The following is a 21,966-nucleotide window of genomic DNA, read 5'->3' as shown; positions in this document are numbered from 1 at the left end:
AGAACTATACTTACACATGTATGTGCAAGTTTTCTTAAGCCTGCCAAAAGGAGGGATTATCCTTAACTTTTTTTTGTGCTAGAAGACTATTTGCAAAGCATAATTCAGAATGGCCAGATTCCTCTACTACTATGCTACCTGAGCTAACATGTAAATACGCTCACAACTTTCTCATATCATACACTGTGTAGTGTAATGTTGGTGAGCTAAACAAACCCCTGCAGGAGCTCCCAATGGAGAGGCTATCCAGGCTGGCTATAAGTGACAGGAAATATTTGCTGATGAGGTGATTCACCTTCTGTGCAGTGGAGATAAACCTCTTGATTCATCACTTGTGCTTAAAACAGCTACTCCAGAGATAGGCACCACTAACCCTCACCTCCCAGTAGAGTCATGAATTTTTGGCTTATCTAATTTATTCAGGGCAAATCACCACTGCTGCATTCCTCACAAGCCAGAGTTGACATATGTATTCCTCGTGAACATTGCAAGTTTAGCAGAGGTACTTCTGTCAGAGAGATCTTGTGGCTCATACACAATTCCATTATGGAAGAGGAAGAATGAAACAACTGTGCTTTGAGTTTTCATAGTTCTTTCTGCCCCTAAAGTTCTCAAAAAAACACAAAATAGCAGCAAGCTTATCTTTCCTCTGGATTAAGATCTAGGAATGTTTTGTATGTGGAGCCATCAGTCCTGACAGGCAAAACCTTACTATAACAGACACCACATTTTCTTATGAGATATATATCCCTAAAACACATGTACTTGTACCAAGCATCTCTAAGATTACTAAACGAGTTGGGGGAAAAAAAAAAAGAAAAAAGAAACAAGTATACAAGATGCTCAGAGCTTCCTGCAGAGACTAAGAGGCAAACTTCATAGTTTGTAGCTGAAATACAATTAGGTTCAAGGGAGGTACTTGTGAATACCCAGCCAGACACAAATGAGAATAACTGATCATAGTAAGAAAAAAATAATACTGCAGGTAAATATTAATTAACAGATACCAGTCATTTTAAATACTGCTTTTCAAAACACGTCTTTGTGAATCAGTGACTATTGCCCCTTGAATCTGTTAGTAGAAAGTTTGGCATCTCACTGCAGGGTGACCTGGAGTTATGGCAAGGGCACAGACAAAGTGAGTGAAGAAGGAAAGGGCAGAGGGAAAGAGATTTTTTTTTTTTTTTTTAATGCGGTGTGGGCAAGTGTTAGTGAATGATCTGGTGTGGAAAAATCTGAAAGGAGAGCACCAGTCCAGAGGTGGTTTTGGAGGAGAACAACTCAGGCCCACTGGGTTGGCAATGGGGAAAGTGGAGAGGCCCAACGGGGTAAGATAAAGAGTAACATTATCAGTGTTATAGTAGTAGTCCCGACCCCATTTAATAAGGGGACAGGAGGAGCCCATTTGTCTTTGCCTGAGACCCTCAGAGATACACGACTCCTGGCTTTGCACAGGGCACCCCTCCTCTCCCTGCCTTCATCTACTGAAAGCACGAAGTCACCCATGCTAATGAGGCAGGACAGTCTGCACGAGCCACTTCCACAAGCTGATTCATATGGTCAGCAACTTGGATGAAGGAAATTAATCTCCAATTTTACTTGCCAATTCTTGTTCAAATCTGGAATTAACTCCCTCCTGTTTCCGCCCTCACAGTCAAAACATTTGGTTTCTCCAAAACATGCTCAGAATAGGAAGGATAAGAAAGATCAAGGCACAGTTAATAGAAAAAGTAGCAATAAAGATGCTATTATTATCAGAAACTAAGTAACACGTAAATTTACGTGACAGATTAAAGATTCACCAAAAGATTCACAACTGCAACCAAGTATTGAAACTAAAAACAAGCACCGCACCCCCTTATTACTAATAAAGAAATCATTGTCAAGGTCGATCATAGTAATGATAAATTGGCTTCTGGATAGTGCAATGCTGGTGCTGCTTCTCTAGCTTTCTGACAACAGTTTCATGGGGCTGGTTCTTTGCAGTATAACTTACAGACTTGTAAATAAGCATAAGGCCATTGCAGCCCAGACAGCTTGTGTTTGGATAGAGCCTGCATCCAGTTTGCACGGAGTGCTTGTCTCTAGATGTGTATTTAAGATGCACTGTTAATAAAAGGCAAGGCAACTTTCAGATCATGGACCACTTAATACTTGGCCATATTTAGCCCAACCTCCTTCCTATGCAGCCACACTCGTTTTGGGTACAGGTAAAGCAGTATGTTCAAATGGCATTTAATTCTGAGCTCAGTCCTCCTCCTCTGTGTATACTCTGTTAATAAAACCTAAGTTAGCCACTGCAGTCAGTGGCCAGAAATCATCAGCACTCACTCTTATTTCTCTACAGAACAATGTTATAGCAAAGCAGCTTAAACAACCTGAAATTCAAAATGGACTCAACCTAAGCACACAATACTCATTTTATGAAAAATAATATTAGAAAAAGACTCTCGGGTTCCACTGACTGGTAGGTTTACTATATGTATACAGGGAGTTTAAATCTGAAGATGACACTTTCAGGTAATCTCCGTATATTACATATTGGTCTCTTATTTGAGTTCATTAAATAATGTTAATGTACCTACTTTTTCATAACTTAAAGCACAGAAGCAAGTCAAATAACCTAAACTGTTCCCTCTGTTGACAAATGCAATTCTCAAAATCGTTACTTCCATGTACATGGTAATTCATATACACAGTCATTTTATGAAGAAGAACATAAATAATGCCTCTTGCATGTTCACAACTCAAGCCAGGCAGGCATTTTTGAGCACATTTCATATTTTATACAACATCTATTTTCCTCTCTAAAGACAAGGGCTGATGCCTGAGGCTAGACGCCAACATCTTTTTATCCAGAGGTATTGGGGACCATGTCTTGGCAGTTGCTGATCAACACCCACCCTGCACAGGGGAGACTCAGTCCTCATTGCCCCATCTACATGAGTAGACATATTTCCTGGGAGGGTGATCTAACTGCTGGGCATTAACCCTGGAGGTTAACTAACCCTGCATGCTGGGACTGAAACCCTGGCCCCACTCTTCCAGGGACTGCTGTAATCACCAGACATCGGATGAGCCTCTCTCTCTCTCTCTCGTTCACTTTTATATACAGGAGGGATATAACATGGCATCAGCAGTGGGCAACGCGGTGGCTCACCACCTGCATTCGTGCTCGCCAGCCAGCCCTCTGCCCTCTCCTGAAATGGATAAGGAGCTGGGATACCAATGACTGCCTTTTCCCCAGCGAGGATAAAATTTCCCCTCTGAACAGCCACCACCCTTCACATCGCTGAGCTCTTCTCTTACAACTGTGTCAAAGTTGGCTAAAATTGTCCCCGGCTTCAAACTGTACTGCAGGAGGACTGAGAGGGAGACGGCCTGGCAGCCTGACTGGACAGGTCTCCCTAGGGCATCCAGGGCATTTACAACCAGCGAAATGTAAAAATGAAGATGATAAACAACTGTACTCCGTCCCCACAAAACCCACCATCCCCTTTGAGAAGAGAGCCTGTAAGGTAATGCTATGCTTCTGCATACATGGCAGTATTTCTCACATTACTGGCTGTGGTAAGATCCATTTCTATCTTGTCTGCAGGTAAACATGCTTGTCTTCCAGCATAAATGAGACATCTTGCTCTTTTAGAAACAGTAAGAAAAGTTTCAGATGAAACTAGGTTCAGCTGAAGAATATTAATGTATATTCAGGCATGAAGAATTCAATTTCCCCCAAATTGGTTTGAAAGAGACAGTAAGATCTCTAGAGGTCTCAAAGCATTTTCCCCTCAATCCCAGTTAACATTTAATTCAAATTAGATGACTTTATTGGTAAATAAAAAATAAAGAGAAATGTATAAGGCACTCTAGGTTGGTAAATATCTCAAATCTGTGTTTGTCTATATTCATACACAAATGAAACAAATTCATGTGTTCAATTTTACAAAAAAAATATTAATACTTGAGAATTGATTGCATTCATAAACTACCATTGGATAAAATAGGCTGTGAATTTACAAAGGGGATTATGCACTACACACTCCCTGCTCACACTGACTGAAAGGTAGCATACCCTATTCTCACTGAAGGCGGCTAACTCATGTTTATCACAGGTAAAAGAAAATACTCTAGTTTATTCTGTAGCAGTTTGGTATAGCTATCCACTCGGTATGCATTAATCTGTAAGCAGTGCCACAGATGATCAGTGTGCCATCCAAACACTAACAAGTTCAAGCACCATCCCTCCTCGAAGCAGAGGAATAATGAGAAAGAACGGCGCTGTGGTTAAGGGTAGGTGCACCGGCCAGAACCAGTGTTTGGTTTTGTAACTTTGAGCAAGTGCCTTGACCTTCACACTTCATTTTTCCATGTCTGCAAAACAAGGAAAGATAATAATTGCCTACCCCATGTGAATATTGTGATTCCTATTTTCTCATTAACACTGGTAGAAAACCCTTGCCATTTTACAGAGCAAGAAGGGACACTCAGATATCTGAGAATCAGGATTGTAACCCAACTTCCCAGCCCATATTGCCTTTCATTGCTCAAACCTCACACCATTTCTTTCAATACTTCTGTTGAACATCCAATCGTCTTAGTCTGTTGCATACTCTAATGCTTGGTTTTTTCACAAAAGGAATCATTCTTCATAAAACTGAAGATATTTTTGTCTTCACACACGGTATGTACGTTCCTGTCTATACAGCCTGAGAAATGATTTCCTCTAAAAGGATACTGAAAAGGTTCTTAAATAAAAGTGTCTGCTGTTCTTATTTGAATAATACTTCCTCCTGCATTTTCTGAGATTCACCATCTCAGTACTATATATTATTTAATCAGTGAAGGGCTGTTATGTTATTTGAACTTGAAGAGGGCAGAGGATAGTATCAGGAGCAGCCCTAATCAGCCTGGAAGAAAGAAAATGTTATGTGTAGGGCAAACCTGAACAATTTTTCCAGTCTGATTTTCCTATCTGATCAGATATCACATAATGAATGGAAAACTAATTTTTAAAAAATGCAACTTCTGCTTACTGGTAAACAAAATGTGCAGGGGGAGCAGGAGTGATCTCATAGTCAACCAGACAGGGCTCAGAAATGCCCACCTCAAGCATATGCATGTAAACAAGTGAGTAGCTAGAGAACAGCATGATGGGGGAAGCTCTTATACCTTCTGTGGGAAACCAGCATGGCTGGGTGCCTCTCCACAGTGCCTGTACACTATTGCACGCTGGATGGGGAGCAAACAGGAGGAATTAGAGATCTGTGTGCAGTCTCACTGGGATCAGAGAGATGCGGTGGGACAGCTCACAGGTCTGGAGAGCTGCCATGGATGGATACAGGCTCTTCAGGAAGGGCAGGCTGGGACAGCAAGGCGGGGAGTCACCCTTTCAGTCAGAGAGTAGTGGGGACACATGGAGCTCTGCCTTTGGACAGATGAGAGTCAGTGGAGGAGAGCTTGTGGGTCACGACTAGAGGGCAGACCAACATGACTAACACTGTGGTGGGTGTCTGTGACAGAGCCCCTGATCAGGAAGAAGTAGTAGATGAGGTCTTCTGCAGACAACTGGAAGAAGCCTCACGTTCACAGACTCTGGTCTTCACAGGGGAATTTAACCACCCCAATATCTGCTGGAGGAGCAGCAGAGCAGGGCACAAGCAATCCAGGTTTGGGGAGCGCATTGATGACAAATTCCTAACGAAAGTGATCAAAGAGCCAACAATGAGAGGTTGACTGCTGGACCTCACACTTACAAACATGGAAGGACTGGTCGGAGATGTGAAGGTCAGGGTGATGGCAGTTGCCAAGAGAAGGTGGAGTTCAGGATCCTGAAAAGAGGGGACAAGGCAAAAAGCAGGATCACAACCCTGGCCTTCAGGAGAGCAGACTTTAGGATGTTCAGGGGCCTGCTTAGAGGAAATTCATGGCATACGGCCCTGGAGAGGAGAGGGGTCTAGGACCATCTGGGTGAAATTCAAGGATCACCTCCTCCAAACTCAAGAATGGTTCATCCCCATGAGGAGGAAATCAAGCAAAGGTAGCAGGGGTCTGCATGTGTGAAAAAGGAGATTCTGAAAAAAATTAAACATAAAAAGGAAGCATACCAGAGGTGGAAGCTGGGACAGGTGACTTGGGGGTATATCGATTCTGCTGTCTGATCATGCAGGAATGGGGTTAGGAAAGCCAAAACCCACCTGGGAGGGATGTGAAAGGCAACAGAAAAGGTTTCCACAGGTCGGTCTATCCACAGCAAAAGGAAGACTAGGGAAAATGTGGGCCCACTGCTGAATGGGGTATGGACCTGGTCATAGATGACATGGAAAAGGCTGAGATACTTGACACCTTCATTGCCTTGATCTTTACTAGTAAGACTAGCCTTCAGTCTTAAATTTAAACAAACTGGACATAAACAAGTCCATAGGACCTGATGGGATGCACCCATGAGTGCTGAGGGAGCTGGAAGATGTCACTGTGAGCCTATTCTTGATTATCTTTGAAAGGTCATAGTGATGGGGGAAGGTTCCTGAGGTCTGGAAGAAAGCGAATGTCACTCCCATCTTCAAAGAGCGTTAGTAGGAGCATCGAGGAAACTGCAGGCTGGTCAGCTTCACCTCAGTTCCTGGGAGCATGACGGAGCAGGGGATTATTCCTCCCCAGGTGCATTTCACTTTGCTGAACTTCATGAGGTTCCTGTTTGTCCACTTCTTCACCCTGTTGAGGTCCCTCTGAATGGTGGCACACCCATCTGATATCTCAACTACTCCTCGCAGCTTTGTATCCTCTGACAACTTGCTAAGGGTACACTCTGTCCCATCATCCTGGTATGTAATGAAGAAGTTAAACAGTATTTTATTCAGCTGTGACCCCTGGGGTACTCCACTGGTGACTGGCCTCCAGATGGACTTCGTGCTGCATAGATTTATGAAGGGGAAATCATGCCTGACCAGTCTGATAGCCCTGTACGATGAGATGACTGGTTCAGTGGGTGAGGGGAGAGTACTGGATGTTGTTTATCTCAAATTTAGTAAGGCTTTTGGCACTGTCTACTTAACGTCTTCATGAAGTACAGGCTAAATAAGTGTTCAGTGAGTTGGACTGAAAACTGGCTGAACTGCTTAGGCACAAACAGTTGTGCACAAAATCCAGTTGGAGGCCAATCACTAGTGCCCCAGGGTCGATGGTGGGTCCCAAACTGTTTCACATCTTCATTACTGACCTGGATGATGGGACAGAGTGTACTCTCACCAAGTTTACAGACAATACAAAACTGGGAGGAGTGGCTGATACACCAGAGGGTTATGCTGCCATTCAGAAGGACCTCAACTGACTTGAGAAATGGGTAAACTGGAACTTCATGAAATTTGACAAAGGGGAATGCAAAGTCCTGCACCTGGGGAAGAACAACACCAGGCACTAGTACAGACTGGGGCTGGACAGCTCGAAAGCAGCTTCGCAGAAAAGGACCTGTGGGTCCTGGAGAACAAGCTGACTGTGAGCCAGCAATGTGCCCTCATGGCAAAAAAGGCCAACAGCCTCCTGGGCTGCATTAGGCAGAGCATTTCCAGCAGATCAGGAGAGGTGATCCTTCACCTTTGCTCAGCCCTGGTGAGACACACCGGGAATGCTGTGTCCAGTTCTGGGCTTCCCAGTACAGGAGACATGGACATACTGGAATGAGTCCAGTGTATAAATGGACATGGACATAGACATACTGGAGTGAGTCCAGTGAAGGGCCACAAAGATATTTAAGGGATAGGAGCATCTGACATACAAGCAGTGGCTGAGAGAGCTGGTACTGTTCAGCCTGGAGAAGAGAAGGCTCAGGGGGATCTTATCAATGTATATAAATACCTGATGGGAGGAGGTGGAGGGAGTAAAGAAGACAGAGCCACATTCCTCTCAGTGGTGTCCAGTGACAGGACAAGAGGCAGTGGGCACTAACTGAAATACAAGGAATTCCATCTAAATATAAGAAAATACTTTTCTACTGTGTGAGTATCAAGCACTGGCACAGGTTGCCCAGAGGTTGTGGGGTCTTCATTCTTGGAGGTACTCAAAATCCATCTGGACGTGATCCTGGGCAACCTGCTCTAGCTAACCCTGCTTTGAGTGAGGGGGTTAGACTAGATGATCTCTAGAGGTGCCTTCCAACCTCAACCATTATATGATTCTGTGAAGCACATAAAAGTGAAATAATAGTTCAGTTTGTCAAGTGGGCTAAATGCATTAGCTCTCTTGAAGATTTTCAAACTCCTAATTTTGGGGGAACAAAGCAACACTGAGGAATACGACCCCAGACTGGGAAAATAGGAGCAAGGGACATACTTATTAGATAACCTCAAAGTTGGAAGCTACCATACATGGATTGAACTTTTCATAGCTAGGTCATGTGAGAGGATGAAGGGGATAGAGTACTGAAGTAAACTACAGCAGTGCACAAGGAAAACCAAGGAGTTTGGACTGAACAATGAAGTTTTTGCTCATATTAATATAGGTTTATTACACCATGTATGTACCTGAAGCATCCTTCAGGCCATAAGTCATTCCCCAACATGGTCCGTGCAACAAACTTACATGGTCATTTAATAGAGGTTTGAGTTTTCTTTCACCTCTTTACTTGGCAGAAGGTGTATACATACTGACAGTACATCAGAGCTGCAGTTATCCCTGGTCCAAGCCTAGCTCTAGCAAGTACATTGCTTCATCACAGTCCTTTCTGTGTTACCGTTTCCCCAACCCCATGTGCAGAAAGGGAAATGCTCCCTGACAGAGATGTTAAAAGACTAAGAGATGGATATACCACTGCAAGAGAATCTGCCTTGAGGAAAGAGCTCCTCAGGGACAGAACAGTGGGACAGATATTGTGGAGCACTCTCACCAGCCTCCTGACCCAACCTGCAGCTTCGCTGGAGAAGGGACAGGCTCTAGTCTGAGCTCAAACACAGCCGGGATTTTAACCCAAAAGTCTGACTGTGCAAACAACTTCAGCTTCTAAATGCAAGTACGCATATTCTTGTTAGTCCCTCAGAACTTCTGAGAGGCACTGGGCAAAACCACATGTAGGAGTATACATTAAGACCACATCACAGACAAATCTGAGTGGTAAGGATGAAACATAAAGGATTGCCTTCAGACACATTTTGATTGGCGGTCTGTAATGTGTTTTTTAGCCAAGACTGTTGTACAGTTAGAAGCACCACGTTTATTCTTGTTTCCTTGCGTTTCCCTTAGCAGTAGTTAACACACTACAGCTAATCAGGCTGTACATCGGTGCCAGGATTTACCCTGAAGTTGCAAAGGTAGTTAAAAATAGGTATTGAAAAGCAGAGTGCATACCATTTCTGGATGTCTCTGCTCAGGCAGAGTGGTAGATGACTGGTGCTGTTAAACAAACATGCATGCCTATATACATAAATGACAAAAAAGGTGCCCAAGGAAAACCAGCAAATGCCTTATGATCAAAGGAAACAAGAGCCAGTGAAGATGATAACCGTAGTCAAAGGGTTTTGGAAGCAGATACTACCTTGGTGTTTTATCTATGTCATATTTCACCAAACTTTTCTTAGGCTTTAGAGAGAGCTGAGAACCACACAGAAACAACAGTGATCTTCAAGATGTGAGAGGTCCCAGATCCCCACAGATAGTGAGGGGTTTACCTAGCAGGATATCACCAGGACTGCAGCCTTATCATTTCCCCATCCCCTCTGTTTCAGTCACCTCTCAAGAAGACATTTCCTGCTCTTTGCTCCTTTGCACTCCTGCTCCTGTCAAGTTGTAACATCACTCATCTTCTGCAGTGCCACTCCTCCCTTACTTAAATTTCTGGCAGCCAGTTTAACTCAGTGTTGTTGCACTGACTTAAAGGGGACTACAGGATCTTAAGCCAGATAAGTATCTTATCTTGCATATAAAATTTCAAGTTCAGTACTGAAAATAAACAGAATTCTTGTATGGGAGATATTCCATTAGGATCAACCCCAGTTCAAATCTTTTTGTTGAAGTAATATTACTACAAATCAAATATGCAGTGCCTCTGCAATTGTGCCCTAAATTATAGACTTGAAAATGAAATTGATTTCTAATTTGAAACGCTCTTCCATTTCTTGGAAGTCCAAAGGAAGTTAGTATGGAATGGGCCATCACCAGCTTCACTAGTATTCATTTAAAAGTGAGTGTCTACCATTTGTCCCCAAAAGAACTTTTTACAGCTTTATTTAGATACACCTTCCACATATCAAGACAATGCAATTTTCCTGCAAAATTAGATGTTCTTAAGTTAACTGCAGAGAGACAGAGCAGATGAGCAATTCGAGGAGGGCAAGGCAGTGGCATGCAGGAAAAGACTGGATACACAAAGTAGGGTTACCTAATCCACCTTTTGCAATGGTGACAAACGTCCTTTTTATCACAATATGCTCTTCCTTAGAAAAGGGCAATGTCATCCACAGAGCTGATTTTGTCACACAGAAAGTGTGCGGAATTAGGTCTCCAATCAGCCATTCACAGCCCTGTCAATGTAGCCTCAAGTTGTGTTTTAAAAATACAACTGCCCCCCCTTCTGGCCAATAAGGACTCCCAAAAGTGGTTTTGCAAGGCTAATTTTCAAATGCAGTTTAGTTTTTAAAAGTTAATTAGGCTTGTTTTAGGATATAAACTCTCAGTCAAAGCACAGAACTTCCATTAAGTTTCAAAACATTTCTACACTTATTTAGGAAAAGTGAAGATTTTCCTGTGCTTATGTAATGCCATATTCTGGGCTAAATATGTTCACCCCTCAATTACTCAAGATAACGGGAAGGTTGTAACAACTCTGATGGAAAAAACTCTGGCTCTTATTTGGTGTCTCAGGACCGGGCTTCCCATAAGCTTCCAGACCTGCAAGAGCTTACTCGGTCAGGAGTGGTGCCAGCTCAGGCCACTCCAAGTGACACAGTGACATCCGTGCCGTGCTCTGCCATGGCGGGGGAAATGCTGTTAGACCCAAACCAGGCTGCCTTAGGTGGTCAGTCACCTGGCGGGTTAGTCCTCCATCTAGATGATCAATTCACAGATCACAGTGATGTAATAACGCCAACGTCTCAATTTATAGCTTGGAAGGAAGACTACTTTAAGGGAGGGTAATTGCTGGAATATAAACATTTTAATGACGGCTTTTTAAGTGACATTTCAAAATAAATCTCACGAACAATACAGATACCCATTTATATGCTGTCTGAACAACAGCATTCTGTAAGAGGACAAGAAGCCAAGAATGAGAAGCAATGCAACGCTTCTGCACAAGTCAGAAGTCCTTTCAATCCGGAAGAGTATGTAATTTAGGAAAGCAAACTCTGGGTTTCTTTTTCTCTTTCTGGTTAGGGGAAATTTTTTTTTCAGTATAGTTCCTATATCCTTTTCCTGATGCTGAAATGCTAAATTGCAATATATAAAGTTTTTTTTCTAAATAATTACTCCTAACTGATACAGTATTAAAGACAGAAAACACCTCCACAAGCAACGTCACAGTTTAGTGAAGCCTCAGTGAAAATTCATGGCAGAAACGAAAACCTAAACAACACTGAAAGACACCGCTTACATGTGCTGTGCATGTATTTCGTACCAATAGCTTTCTGTTTTTTAAAAGGAATATTAGCAAACAGGAGAAATACTACTTTTTTTTGTTTTTTAAAAAGCATAATTCTGTACTACAAAATTTGATACCAATGAACAAATTATCTCTAGACTTTGTCCTCACCATCAACACATTGAGAAGTAGATGCACTAAATTGCTTAAATGGTAAATCTTAGGTTTAAATAAAAATGATGGCTACTTTTGTGAATTCGACAGATCTGCAGAGCCAGACAGTTGTCTGATATGTGGTCCTTAGCACACCTATATAGTTAATATTAGCCTGTCCTGTGAAATTCTCTTCTTTGTAATTGCTACAATTCTTCTACATGAAAAATTAAGTAACAAAAAGTATGAAAGTGTCAAAATACCTGATTAATTATCTGTTGTTGCAATTTTTCTCCAGACTCTGAAAGAGAAAGAAAATAATTAGTCTGTACATATTTTAATGAATATGATCATGTACAAACAGTGAATTCAGCAAAAAAATAATCAAACCTTATAATTAAGAAATAGAATTTAACATGTACAAATGACTTGAAACTTCAAAATGGAAATCGACCTAAAGTAAAAGAAGACAAGCCCCTCTTAATCAAGATGTGATAAAAAGAAGATTGAGATAGGTACCTAATCTTGCTAACCTGGAACCCCACAAGGAATTACAACATTCAAAGTGAAGACAACAAATTTCAAATATGTGCTATGAAGCATCTTAATATTGTGAGAGGTACTGCTGCATGTGTACATGCCTGAGAGACTGGTAGCATCCAGCTCAGGATTTGACCATTGGAGGAGGAAAGCAGCTTCTGCCATTACCCTAAAATAAAATTACGTGCCTGTGCCAAGACTGAGGTTAGGCACCAGCTGGCTCAAGGGAGAAATTCTATCCTGATAATATCCACAAAGTGGCAAGCTGAATTATGGTCTTGCTTCCTTACTCTGGCCGCCTTCTGCAGTGTCCTTCAGTGTGCTCCTGAAGACATGATCAAAGCCTAGACAGAACATTGCTTTTCTACAGCCATCTAGGACCCTAGCGGCAATGACACCTCAAACCTATTCTTTCCTTTTAGATCAAAAGGGACAGTAATTTTGCCTCATTTACTGTTCCCATGCACTAGTTGTCAAAAGGGCAGCTTGTATCAATTACCCTCCCTTTGCTAATGGAGACGATCCACATGTATTGGGGAAAGTCAGGAATTTCACACTTACCTATCCAGCTAGCCTACGTGTACCCACTTTTTTTTTTTTAAGTAATAATGATAGGACACTGTTTACAAACTGTTAGTATCACTATTAACATCAGGGGAGCCTGTTTCTGCCTAGCACGGGTGGCTGCCTCGTCCAGCACTGGAAATGATACTTCATTTCAACAGAATTTTTTCGTACTGGTATGTGCGGCACAAGGTAGAATTTCTAAAATGAGGTGAAAATATTTTAAGTGTTAAAATACAGTATAAAGACTCTATTAACTAAAGGAAAATGATCTTTTTTACTTGTCCCTGAGAATACTCCTCAAGGAAAGCATTTTAGATAATTCAGATAAAGATAATCACTTTAGGCTATATTATAAGGTTGTTTCTTACGATAATTATTTCCTGCATGCTTGTGTTGTGTTTTTATTTGCTAAATATAAAAACTATGCTTTTTTTGGCTAAAAACCCCCACAAAAACCCAACTATCATTTAGGGAAGACTTCTCAAAATGTATTCCTTTGTTCACAGAGTTCATCTTTGGGAGAAATAGAATTTATTCTTGTAACTAATATTTTAACCAAATAGATTGTTGGTAATAGAAGATTAAAGAAGTATGTTTTTTTAGCATTCTCTAATGATATACAAGTTGCTAGGAAAGCAGAGTGTTTGAAATCTCTGGTTAGATCAACACTATTTTGCTCAAAGGTTTGTGGACTTTGAATACTGATGCTTTCCTGTTTCCCAGTACATTTGTTTTTAGGCTATTTTGATTCACTTTAAAGGAATTTTAATAACTTTCTGTTGACAGCATGGACAGCTGGTCTTGAGAATTAGTGAAAATTCACTTGCTGACTGAGGAAGGAAGTGACATCAATGAGTTTCTAAAGTCAGCCCAGGGGGAAAAGTGCGCTCCGCCAGAGTAGCCTTTCATGCCATTGTATTTCCAGTGACGCCTCGAGATGCAAATTGCATTATCAATCAAACTTGTGGCTTCCACCTCAGACAAATATAAAAAATAAACAGAAAGACTGGGAAGGACCTTTGTGGCCATTCCTGACACTGCTGAGGAAAAGATGAAGAATTTATGATAATTCTTTCCTCGTTCACTCTTAGTTCTTTCTTTTGGTGATTTAAATACTATACTATCAAGGAAAAGGCAGTTGCAGAAGTGTCTGTAGGATATACCAGTAATGATGACATGGGTTAAACAGGACAGAGATTGACTAGGCTGTTAAGGATAGAAGAGAGACCAAATTCAAGGTCACCAGCAAATTGAATACTATGTTCTCCATTTATTCGCTAGATGATCCTTGTCCTCATCACAGAACAACTACGTGAATTCGGCATAGTCAGCAGTTGTGCTCAGAAGAGGCCAAGGTCTGTAATAATAGAGATGCTGCAGATTAGGGTGGAAATACATTGGCACCATTATATGGGCAAGCCTGCAAGGTCCCTGTGTGCACTGTACTTTTGTTTTAGGAGAAAAGCTATAAAAAACAGTGAAAAAACACGAACACATGAAACAACACCTTCTTTCTTAGCCTGAATAGCCTTATATTTCCCTCTTTTTCACTGCTAATAAATCATCATTAAGTTAAAAAGAGAGATTCTTTCAAAACCAGCAACTATCAAATAAAAATGTCCCTCCAGAATTCAGCTTTAAAAAGAAAATTATTTTAAAAGGCACAAGAACGTTACACCGTGACAACACCTACAGCTCTGAAAGAGGGTTCAGTTTCCAGCTGATGGCTAACAGCAGGGCAGTAGAAGGTTTCGTCACTGAAAGTAACCAGAATTTTGTTTGTCCTGCTTTTTTTTCCTTTTTTTTTAAACCCTCAGAATTCTCTTACAGTGACTAGTCACTAATCTGTGTTTTATTTATGGCACCCTCAATTTCGAGAATGATGTTTCTGTTTAGGTGCGTTGTGATCACTTGTGGTGGCCATCAGCATTCACTAGAGGGATTCAAGAAGCACCACTAGAAAGAGTGTTCCAAATTTACAGGACATGAGGCAATGGGACACTAATAAAACCACAACTGTCAGAGCATGTCGGCCAGTTCCACAGGCAACACCTGCGTTAGTCTCACAAAATGCAGATAATTCTTGAGACTTGCCAGAAGTTTCATTACCAGTAGGCCTACACATGTTAAATTCAGTGCAAATCAGCTTATGCAAGATGAATGGATTCATGAACATCAAACTAACTGGGAAATTTACTGCCATCTGGAAATTTATATGGAAGCTGCCCAGCAGGTAGCTGGTGTAGTCCACAAGACATATCTTCTGCAACTCAGACTGCATGTGAATGGCTTGTCCTTCTCCTATTTTTCTCCTGAAACTTCTTTTTTCTACCTGTCATCTGGCAAACTGTTCCCAAATGGGTTCAATAGTGCCATCTGACCAGCCTTGAAAACACAAGCAAATCAAAAGGCCTTAATCATAGACTGATACTTTGAGTCAAAAGATGTATTTACCAGCACAAACTACCATTCTTATTTGCTGAGGCTCTGCTCTCCTTCCGCTCTAACTGAGGCTAAGCTGGTGCAACTGGATTCCAATGATGTTTTTGCATCAGGACTGGAGAAACAGACCTCTCCCAATTCATTTTTAGTGATTTTATTTCGTTTCTCCAGTTGCAAAAAGTGTAAAACAATACCTTTATGTGGTTTTGGATGGTTGAGATAAATGGCCTTCTTGGGCTGACCTCAAGCTATATCACTTCAGAAAAAAAAATTATAGCAAACACTCTTTAAAATATTTCTCTGTATTTTCATACACCAATTAGTATACTAATTCCTGTTTCCAGGGCAAGTTGAGTTTTTAATTTTTTTTTGCTTCCTTGTTCTTATTATAAGGAAGATTACCTTAGTGAGAGGAGTAATGTATGTTTCCTAATGTAACTGACCACTGCGAGACACAAGAGCGTGCCATAATTGATGCTGTCATGAGGAACTGCAACACTGACTCCTCAGCCTTATGCACACAACCTACACAGAGAACAACACGTAATTATGCACACTATGCCCTGCTTACCTCCATACAAAGGAATGTGATATTTGTGCAGGTTTACAGATTAATCTGCTGTAATTCCTTTTAATGTTAAACTACTTCCAGCTCAAATATAATTAAGATCACCAGGTACAAAAGATTCAGATTGGAAATATGAGTACACTCCAACAGAACAAATAACAGCTTGATGCTGTTTCTTATGTTCAAATAGTTGGATACATTAAGGATTTTTACAGCATGTTTGTTCCCTAAGCATGCAGCAGAAGAAAAAAAAGGTTTCATTTCAAAAGGCAAAACACTACTACTGCATTTAATTAGAGTGTAAAATCCCTTAAATACACAGATCTGCCAATTTATGTGACGTGACTGCTACAAGTCCTAGCAACAAAGGATTTCTTCCCCCGTCCCCCCCCAATCAAATCCCAATTTATACTTTAAGCAATCATCATCAATATCAATAAAATGAAGGCTTTGGAATAAAAAGTGTGTTTGTTTCCTTAAGTCTTCAGGTAATCCTACTAACATTTGTGGCACAGTAGCAAGGCAGGGGATGAACAGAAATTCTAGGTTTGTCTCCCTGTTCCCAAGTGTCTGAGGGTTTCCAAGCAGACTGATAAAAGTGGGGAGAATCCCAGGGGGCAAAGAGGACCCTCAGCCTTGCTCCGAAACAGCCATATGCATAGTCTGAAACAGCCATATTCACTTAAGTGTAAGGGGGAACGGCACTGCTAAGAAATCAGTTTTGAAGAGGGAATTCAATATTCTAATATCAGTTTAATTTTATTTTCCAGTTTGTGACAGAAACAGTAACAGCTTTGGATTTTACTTTATTTTTATAGACATAAATAAAAACATATGTGACCTATTTGGTTATGATCCACCCCACTTTCATTACTGGTTTCCTAACCTACCAGAGCAGATTCTGAGAAGTGAAAGGAAACCAAAGTACTTGTTCGTGACAAACTTGTGCAGCAATTTCCCATGGCACCGGAGCCTGAGGAAGAAACACTCAGATTTGTTTTTCAGACTTATAACTGAGAAGGTGTGACACTAACAGATTATCTTCTGTGAAAGCCTGTAACTTGGCACACAAAGATTAAAATATTTAGGACAGAACCATACATTCCCTATAAATTATCCGCAGAACCTCCGCGATCTGCAGGCAACACAGCTCCTGCAGATGTGCATAGCATTTTCCTCCTTCTTCTAACAAGGATTTCAGAAAACTGAAACTGCTTGTTTATAGCATTGCCTTCAAAACCTAGTTTAGCTTACTTTTGCACCTCTGTGATAATTATGCAACTGAATATGATTACAGTGGCCTAAAATGTATTAATCACATCTTCACGGTATTGCATAATCCTTCTCAGTTGTCACAACGCCAACTCATAAGTTGCCCTGGCAGTAGGAAACATAAAAAGAAACCCAAGTTGATACTGATTGAAGGAAATGAAGGAAAGTTGGCCATCTCAAAACACTGAAACTCTCACAGCATTCCAAGGTCTCCCTAGCTAATTTTTCGTGATTACTTTTGATATGAAAACAGACCTTTAATTGTCAGTCTCTAATAAGGATGCAGAACTGTTCCCTGGGAGATTCAAAGGACCCTGGGAAACTAAACATTTACGAAAGCTCAAGTAGCCAAATGTCTTGTGTTGATTAACACACACCATTCAGTTTCCACCTAACAAAGTCATAACAAGAAAAAATCCCAAAGGAAAAAAAAAAACAAATTGGACTGACAAAGAAACATTAGTCTTAATAGCACTGAGGGCCCTCATTCACTAATTCACTAATTCTGTTGTGCGTAAAAAGGAGGGAGGAGTGTAATTCAAATCCATTCCTGGACCAAATTCTGCATTGACTAACAGTGTGTAACTGTACTTACCGCAAGGAGATGTTAGAATATAAGTTAATTAAAAGTTTTACCGGCCCTCTGCCTCATCAGCATTGATAAATATTTTCAAATGACACAGAATTGCCAGGACTCCCACTAACAGAATTAGTAGGCAGGCTTGTTTGCCAGTTTTCTTCTAGAATATTGTGCTTTATATATCTGGGAAAAGGGAAAGCAAAAATTTGTCAACTTTTTCCTTTAAGGATGGAAGATTTGAGATAATGGAAACATGCCAGACAGCATATTTGGTTTTAACATCAACACAATATTGATATCATGGTTTGGATGGTTTCCAGCTGAATGTCGTGTATATTTTCAATGCCTATTTGGCATTCATCCTGTATCCAACAACAAGAATAGTCTGTTTCAATTTTGTTTTACAGCTCACTATGCAACTGCTTTGAAATGCTTTTTCCTTTTATCCACTACTTCATGACTTTTTCAGATTCCTGCTCTCTTAAGGAACTGAATGGTGCAAATCATGGATCCCTACTCATCTGCAATTAGGCAGGCAAAGATCAGTTAATTATGGCTTAGCAGATGCATTTCCTCAAACTCTATGGCAATGTGATTCAAATCCTAAGGCAGAAACTGCCTCAGTTCTCACACTGCAAGGGGCATTGCTTTTTCATTTGGAATCACATGGACCACCAGCCTCCACTTTCATGTTGCTAGTTATGTATAGTGCTTTATATTACGATTGTCTAGAGGATAGGTCACATAATCTGTTAAAATGCCTTTTTGACTACACTCCAGTGTGAAGCTCAATTGCTTATGCAGTTATCTTCCACAAAATAGGTTTCTGGGCTTTGACACAAAAGAAGCTGTTTCCACCTGTCAGCTGGTCCACTGCAGTTTCCTATATCAAGGTTCTTAGTATGTGTTAAATGAGGGATGGTTGACCCTGTTTTTTTTCCGCTGAAGGAAAACTATCTGACGTTTACTCCAAGAACAGCACGGTAAGAGCTGTCATGATGGAAAAGACCATGGAGAGCAACTAGAGCTTGAATCTACATACCCCACACAGAAATAAAGCCATGGACATACAGCTGTCTCTTTAATATACCGTTATGGTCTTAGGCAGCTGAAGCTTTGCATTGCACTCACAGTAGGGCTGAAACATTGCAGTAGTTTGGCTTTAGTTTTGGTTCCTGCTTGGTTTCTGTCCATATTAAGAACATATGGGTTGCCGTCACCCAGTCGAGGAATGTGACTGCAGTTGAAATTTGCAGTCAGATTAACCATGTTAAGGCAAAGCCACATGGAGTCATGACCATCCAATCTGGCATATCCTAAAGAAGGTCAGCTGTTGGTCTTTCACTTGTAGTGAAGACGAGTTGATGTCCAGCTCTGAAGCACACTATCCCCATATAATCTGAATTAGGATACCATGGAAATGGCATATGAAGATGAAGGTGCTGGTACCAATGGGAAGCAGCACACAAACTCCTACAGGGTTATGCCCACAGAACCTTATTTTGACTCACCTGCTAGGACAACTGCACCACAAACAGCTGAGCTACAAAGCTTCTCTGGTGTGAATCAGAAGCAGTGGTGTGCAAGATGAGCACGCAGCAAGCCCAAACAGGGGTGGAAAAATCCAGCTTCTTGGCGCTAATTACAAAGTAGAGTCCCACAGCAAAGTCTCCATGGGAAGCCTTAGTCTACAGTTTCTGTATTTCAGAAATAAAAAGGAGATGAATTGTCCATACAACATAAGGCCAGGAAGTGACCAGTGGTGATGAGTGGTAAATTCTTTCAATTTACTACTCATTCGGAGTTATGCCTACATAAATAAACTGTACTTGTTTGAACCTGCCATGTTTTTTTGTTTAAGGCCTAAATGTGCCACTCTAAGGCATGCTCTTAGTACACTGGCCTCAAATGACTTCTCTAAAATTATTCCATTTGGAAGTAAAATATTCCCCAATGAGAATGTGACACTTACAGAAAGACACCACTCACGTTTACAAGGAAGATTACATGCATGAGAATATGCAGTTAATCCACTAGTAAGGAACAGAGGGGAAAAGGAAAAGGTGAAATAGGAGCCCTTTGAAATAGAACCTTAACACCCGGAAAGCTCAGAAAATTCTCTAAACAGAGTAATTTTATAGGGAAAGAAAACTAGGAGGAGAAAGACAAAGAGAAACAAAGCTAAAACATAACCTTTCCTAATGCATGGTTCTGAATTAAGATTGGTCAGATACAAAACAAAAACCTACAGCAATCAGTTGCTGCAGGGAGTACAAATTTATCTACATTTAGTATAACTACGGTATGACCTTTCGCGACCAACTCTTGTGCTTGAATTCAGCTGTAGTTATTGGAAGTCACTTGTAAAAGGTCATTCATGACTGAGAATATAGTATGAATCCAAGATACACAAGGGTTCAGGTTTGTGCTACTCAAAAGAAATTGGGGAGAGAGAAGGGGGGTGGGAAGCTCAACCACTGCTACAGATTTGGTTGTCAAATGGATTTGGATAGTTTGATAAGAGTATTTAATCTAAGTAGTCAATTTCTGATATGTAAATATGAATTATTAGAGAACGCAGAGTTTTTACATTTGTCATTGATGACTACGTTACTAAAACGTTACCAAAGGGGGTTATATTACCAAAGAAGGCTATTTATTTGCTTATTGTAATTTTAGTCAATTTTTGATGTCTAGAGCACTGTAAAACCTCTTCTTCCCACTGTTTCTCCATTCTAAGAAAAGATTATGGACGCTCAGTTTTTATTGTTATAAAGAAATAAGGTTCTCAGGTAAAGACAGGAGTTTATAGCCATATTAAACATCTATATCTATATTTCTGCATACAGAACTTTAGTACTGTTTTTTTTTTTCCAAAACAGTACTAAATGGGTGATATTTTAAGGATGTCCTTAAAAGAAGAGCCTATAATGATGTACAAGCAATCCTCAACAAAAAAACTTCAATAGACATATAAAAACATTTTAGCCATGTTCTCTGAATGTGTTCTCTGAACATCAGAATTCAAACTGTATCCTCCACACTGAAAACGTAGTTGACTACGGAAAAAAAAAGATACAATAATTTATGGGTAGAAGTAAAAGAAAATTCATGTACGAGAGAACTGACGGTAGTTATTCAAACAAGATCTTATGAGACCACCTCCCCAAAAATCCAAAATCAACTCTGTAGGCCAGTCTGCAAAGGATTCACCACCACTATATGAGAGCACATTTAAGATTTTGCAAAAAAAATTCTTGTAGGCTTAACTTTCTTTAAAGCCAAGCCTGCAGCTCAAGGTTGTAATCTGCCCTACCACCACCTTTGGCTAGCAGAGTAGCAACTGAGTGTACATTGCACACACTGCGGCTAATTGCAACAGCCTCCTTTCCCGCAGGTGAAACACCCTGATGCTCCAAGCCTTACAAACAGCACCATACTCTGCTTTGGCAGGAGCCTTTTGTTTACATTAGAAATGCCCGTTGTGCCTCCCTCCGCGTGCCATCCTTGCTACGCCAACTTGGATATTGGCACTGCTCAAAAGTGGAAAGCGGCAGGGGTGATGAAGCAAATTCAGCTGGAGAAATCATTATGAGAACTGAACTCACATATGTCACTGAAAACATGGTTAAATGTTTCCTTTTAATTAAACAGAGGCTGAAAATAACAGCAGTAAGGTGGTATCCAGTACCCAGAACTGCAAAGTACCCCAACGTCAAAAGCATAAATGATGCACTGTATCAATTCAATCGCTTGGGCAGAGCCTAAGTAGACGTTCTCAGGTACAGCGCACCTTTTGCATGCACAGAGGGTAAATTGTCAAATGGGCTTTAAAGCCGCACCTGCAGGTTTTGTACACACAAGCATTTTCTGCCCACAAAATATACTGCTGCTGCTTGCAAAGGACCATATGTACGTACCAACGGCTGGTATCTAGGTACAATTTGCATCCATAAAATGTGCAGTTGCAGTTTTATGGAGACCTACGAGAAGAACGTGACCATACAGCATACAACTACTATTTACACAGCAGCCTTCAGACAACAAGCTAAGTAATCTTCCCGCGGGATGTACCATGCCAGGCACAATGTGAGGAGGCAGAATGTTACAGCTGAAGTTGCAGCCATGTTCATAACTGGCAGACTGATTTAAGAGACAAGTCTACCCAGTCCTGGTTTGCAAACCATGGGTGTGTACTAATACTGGTAATGATGACGATACCCCAAACTAAGGGTAAGATTAATGTGTCTTCTGCAAAGGTGAAAAAGGAATTCTGAAAGAGTC

At 40.9% G+C, this 21,966-nt stretch overlaps 1 protein-coding gene across 1 annotated transcript in view; it reads right to left on the bottom strand.

Annotated features, from left to right (window-relative positions):
• The window catches only part of CHST9 (carbohydrate sulfotransferase 9), a 90,816-nt gene that overhangs the window by 8,327 nt on the left and 60,523 nt on the right, over positions 1 to 21,966 (bottom strand). The window contains exon 2 of the mRNA XM_075141931.1: positions 11,977 to 12,014. Within this exon, the coding sequence (XP_074998032.1) occupies positions 11,977 to 12,014 (38 nt within the window). The remainder of the gene's footprint in view (positions 1 to 11,976; positions 12,015 to 21,966) is intronic.

This window comes from Calonectris borealis, chromosome 2, assembly GCF_964195595.1.
Source record: "Calonectris borealis chromosome 2, bCalBor7.hap1.2, whole genome shotgun sequence".
NCBI lineage: Eukaryota > Metazoa > Chordata > Aves > Procellariiformes > Procellariidae > Calonectris > Calonectris borealis.
The sequence above is the reverse complement of the archived record's forward strand: the minus strand, read 5'-3'. Positions and strand labels throughout refer to the sequence as shown.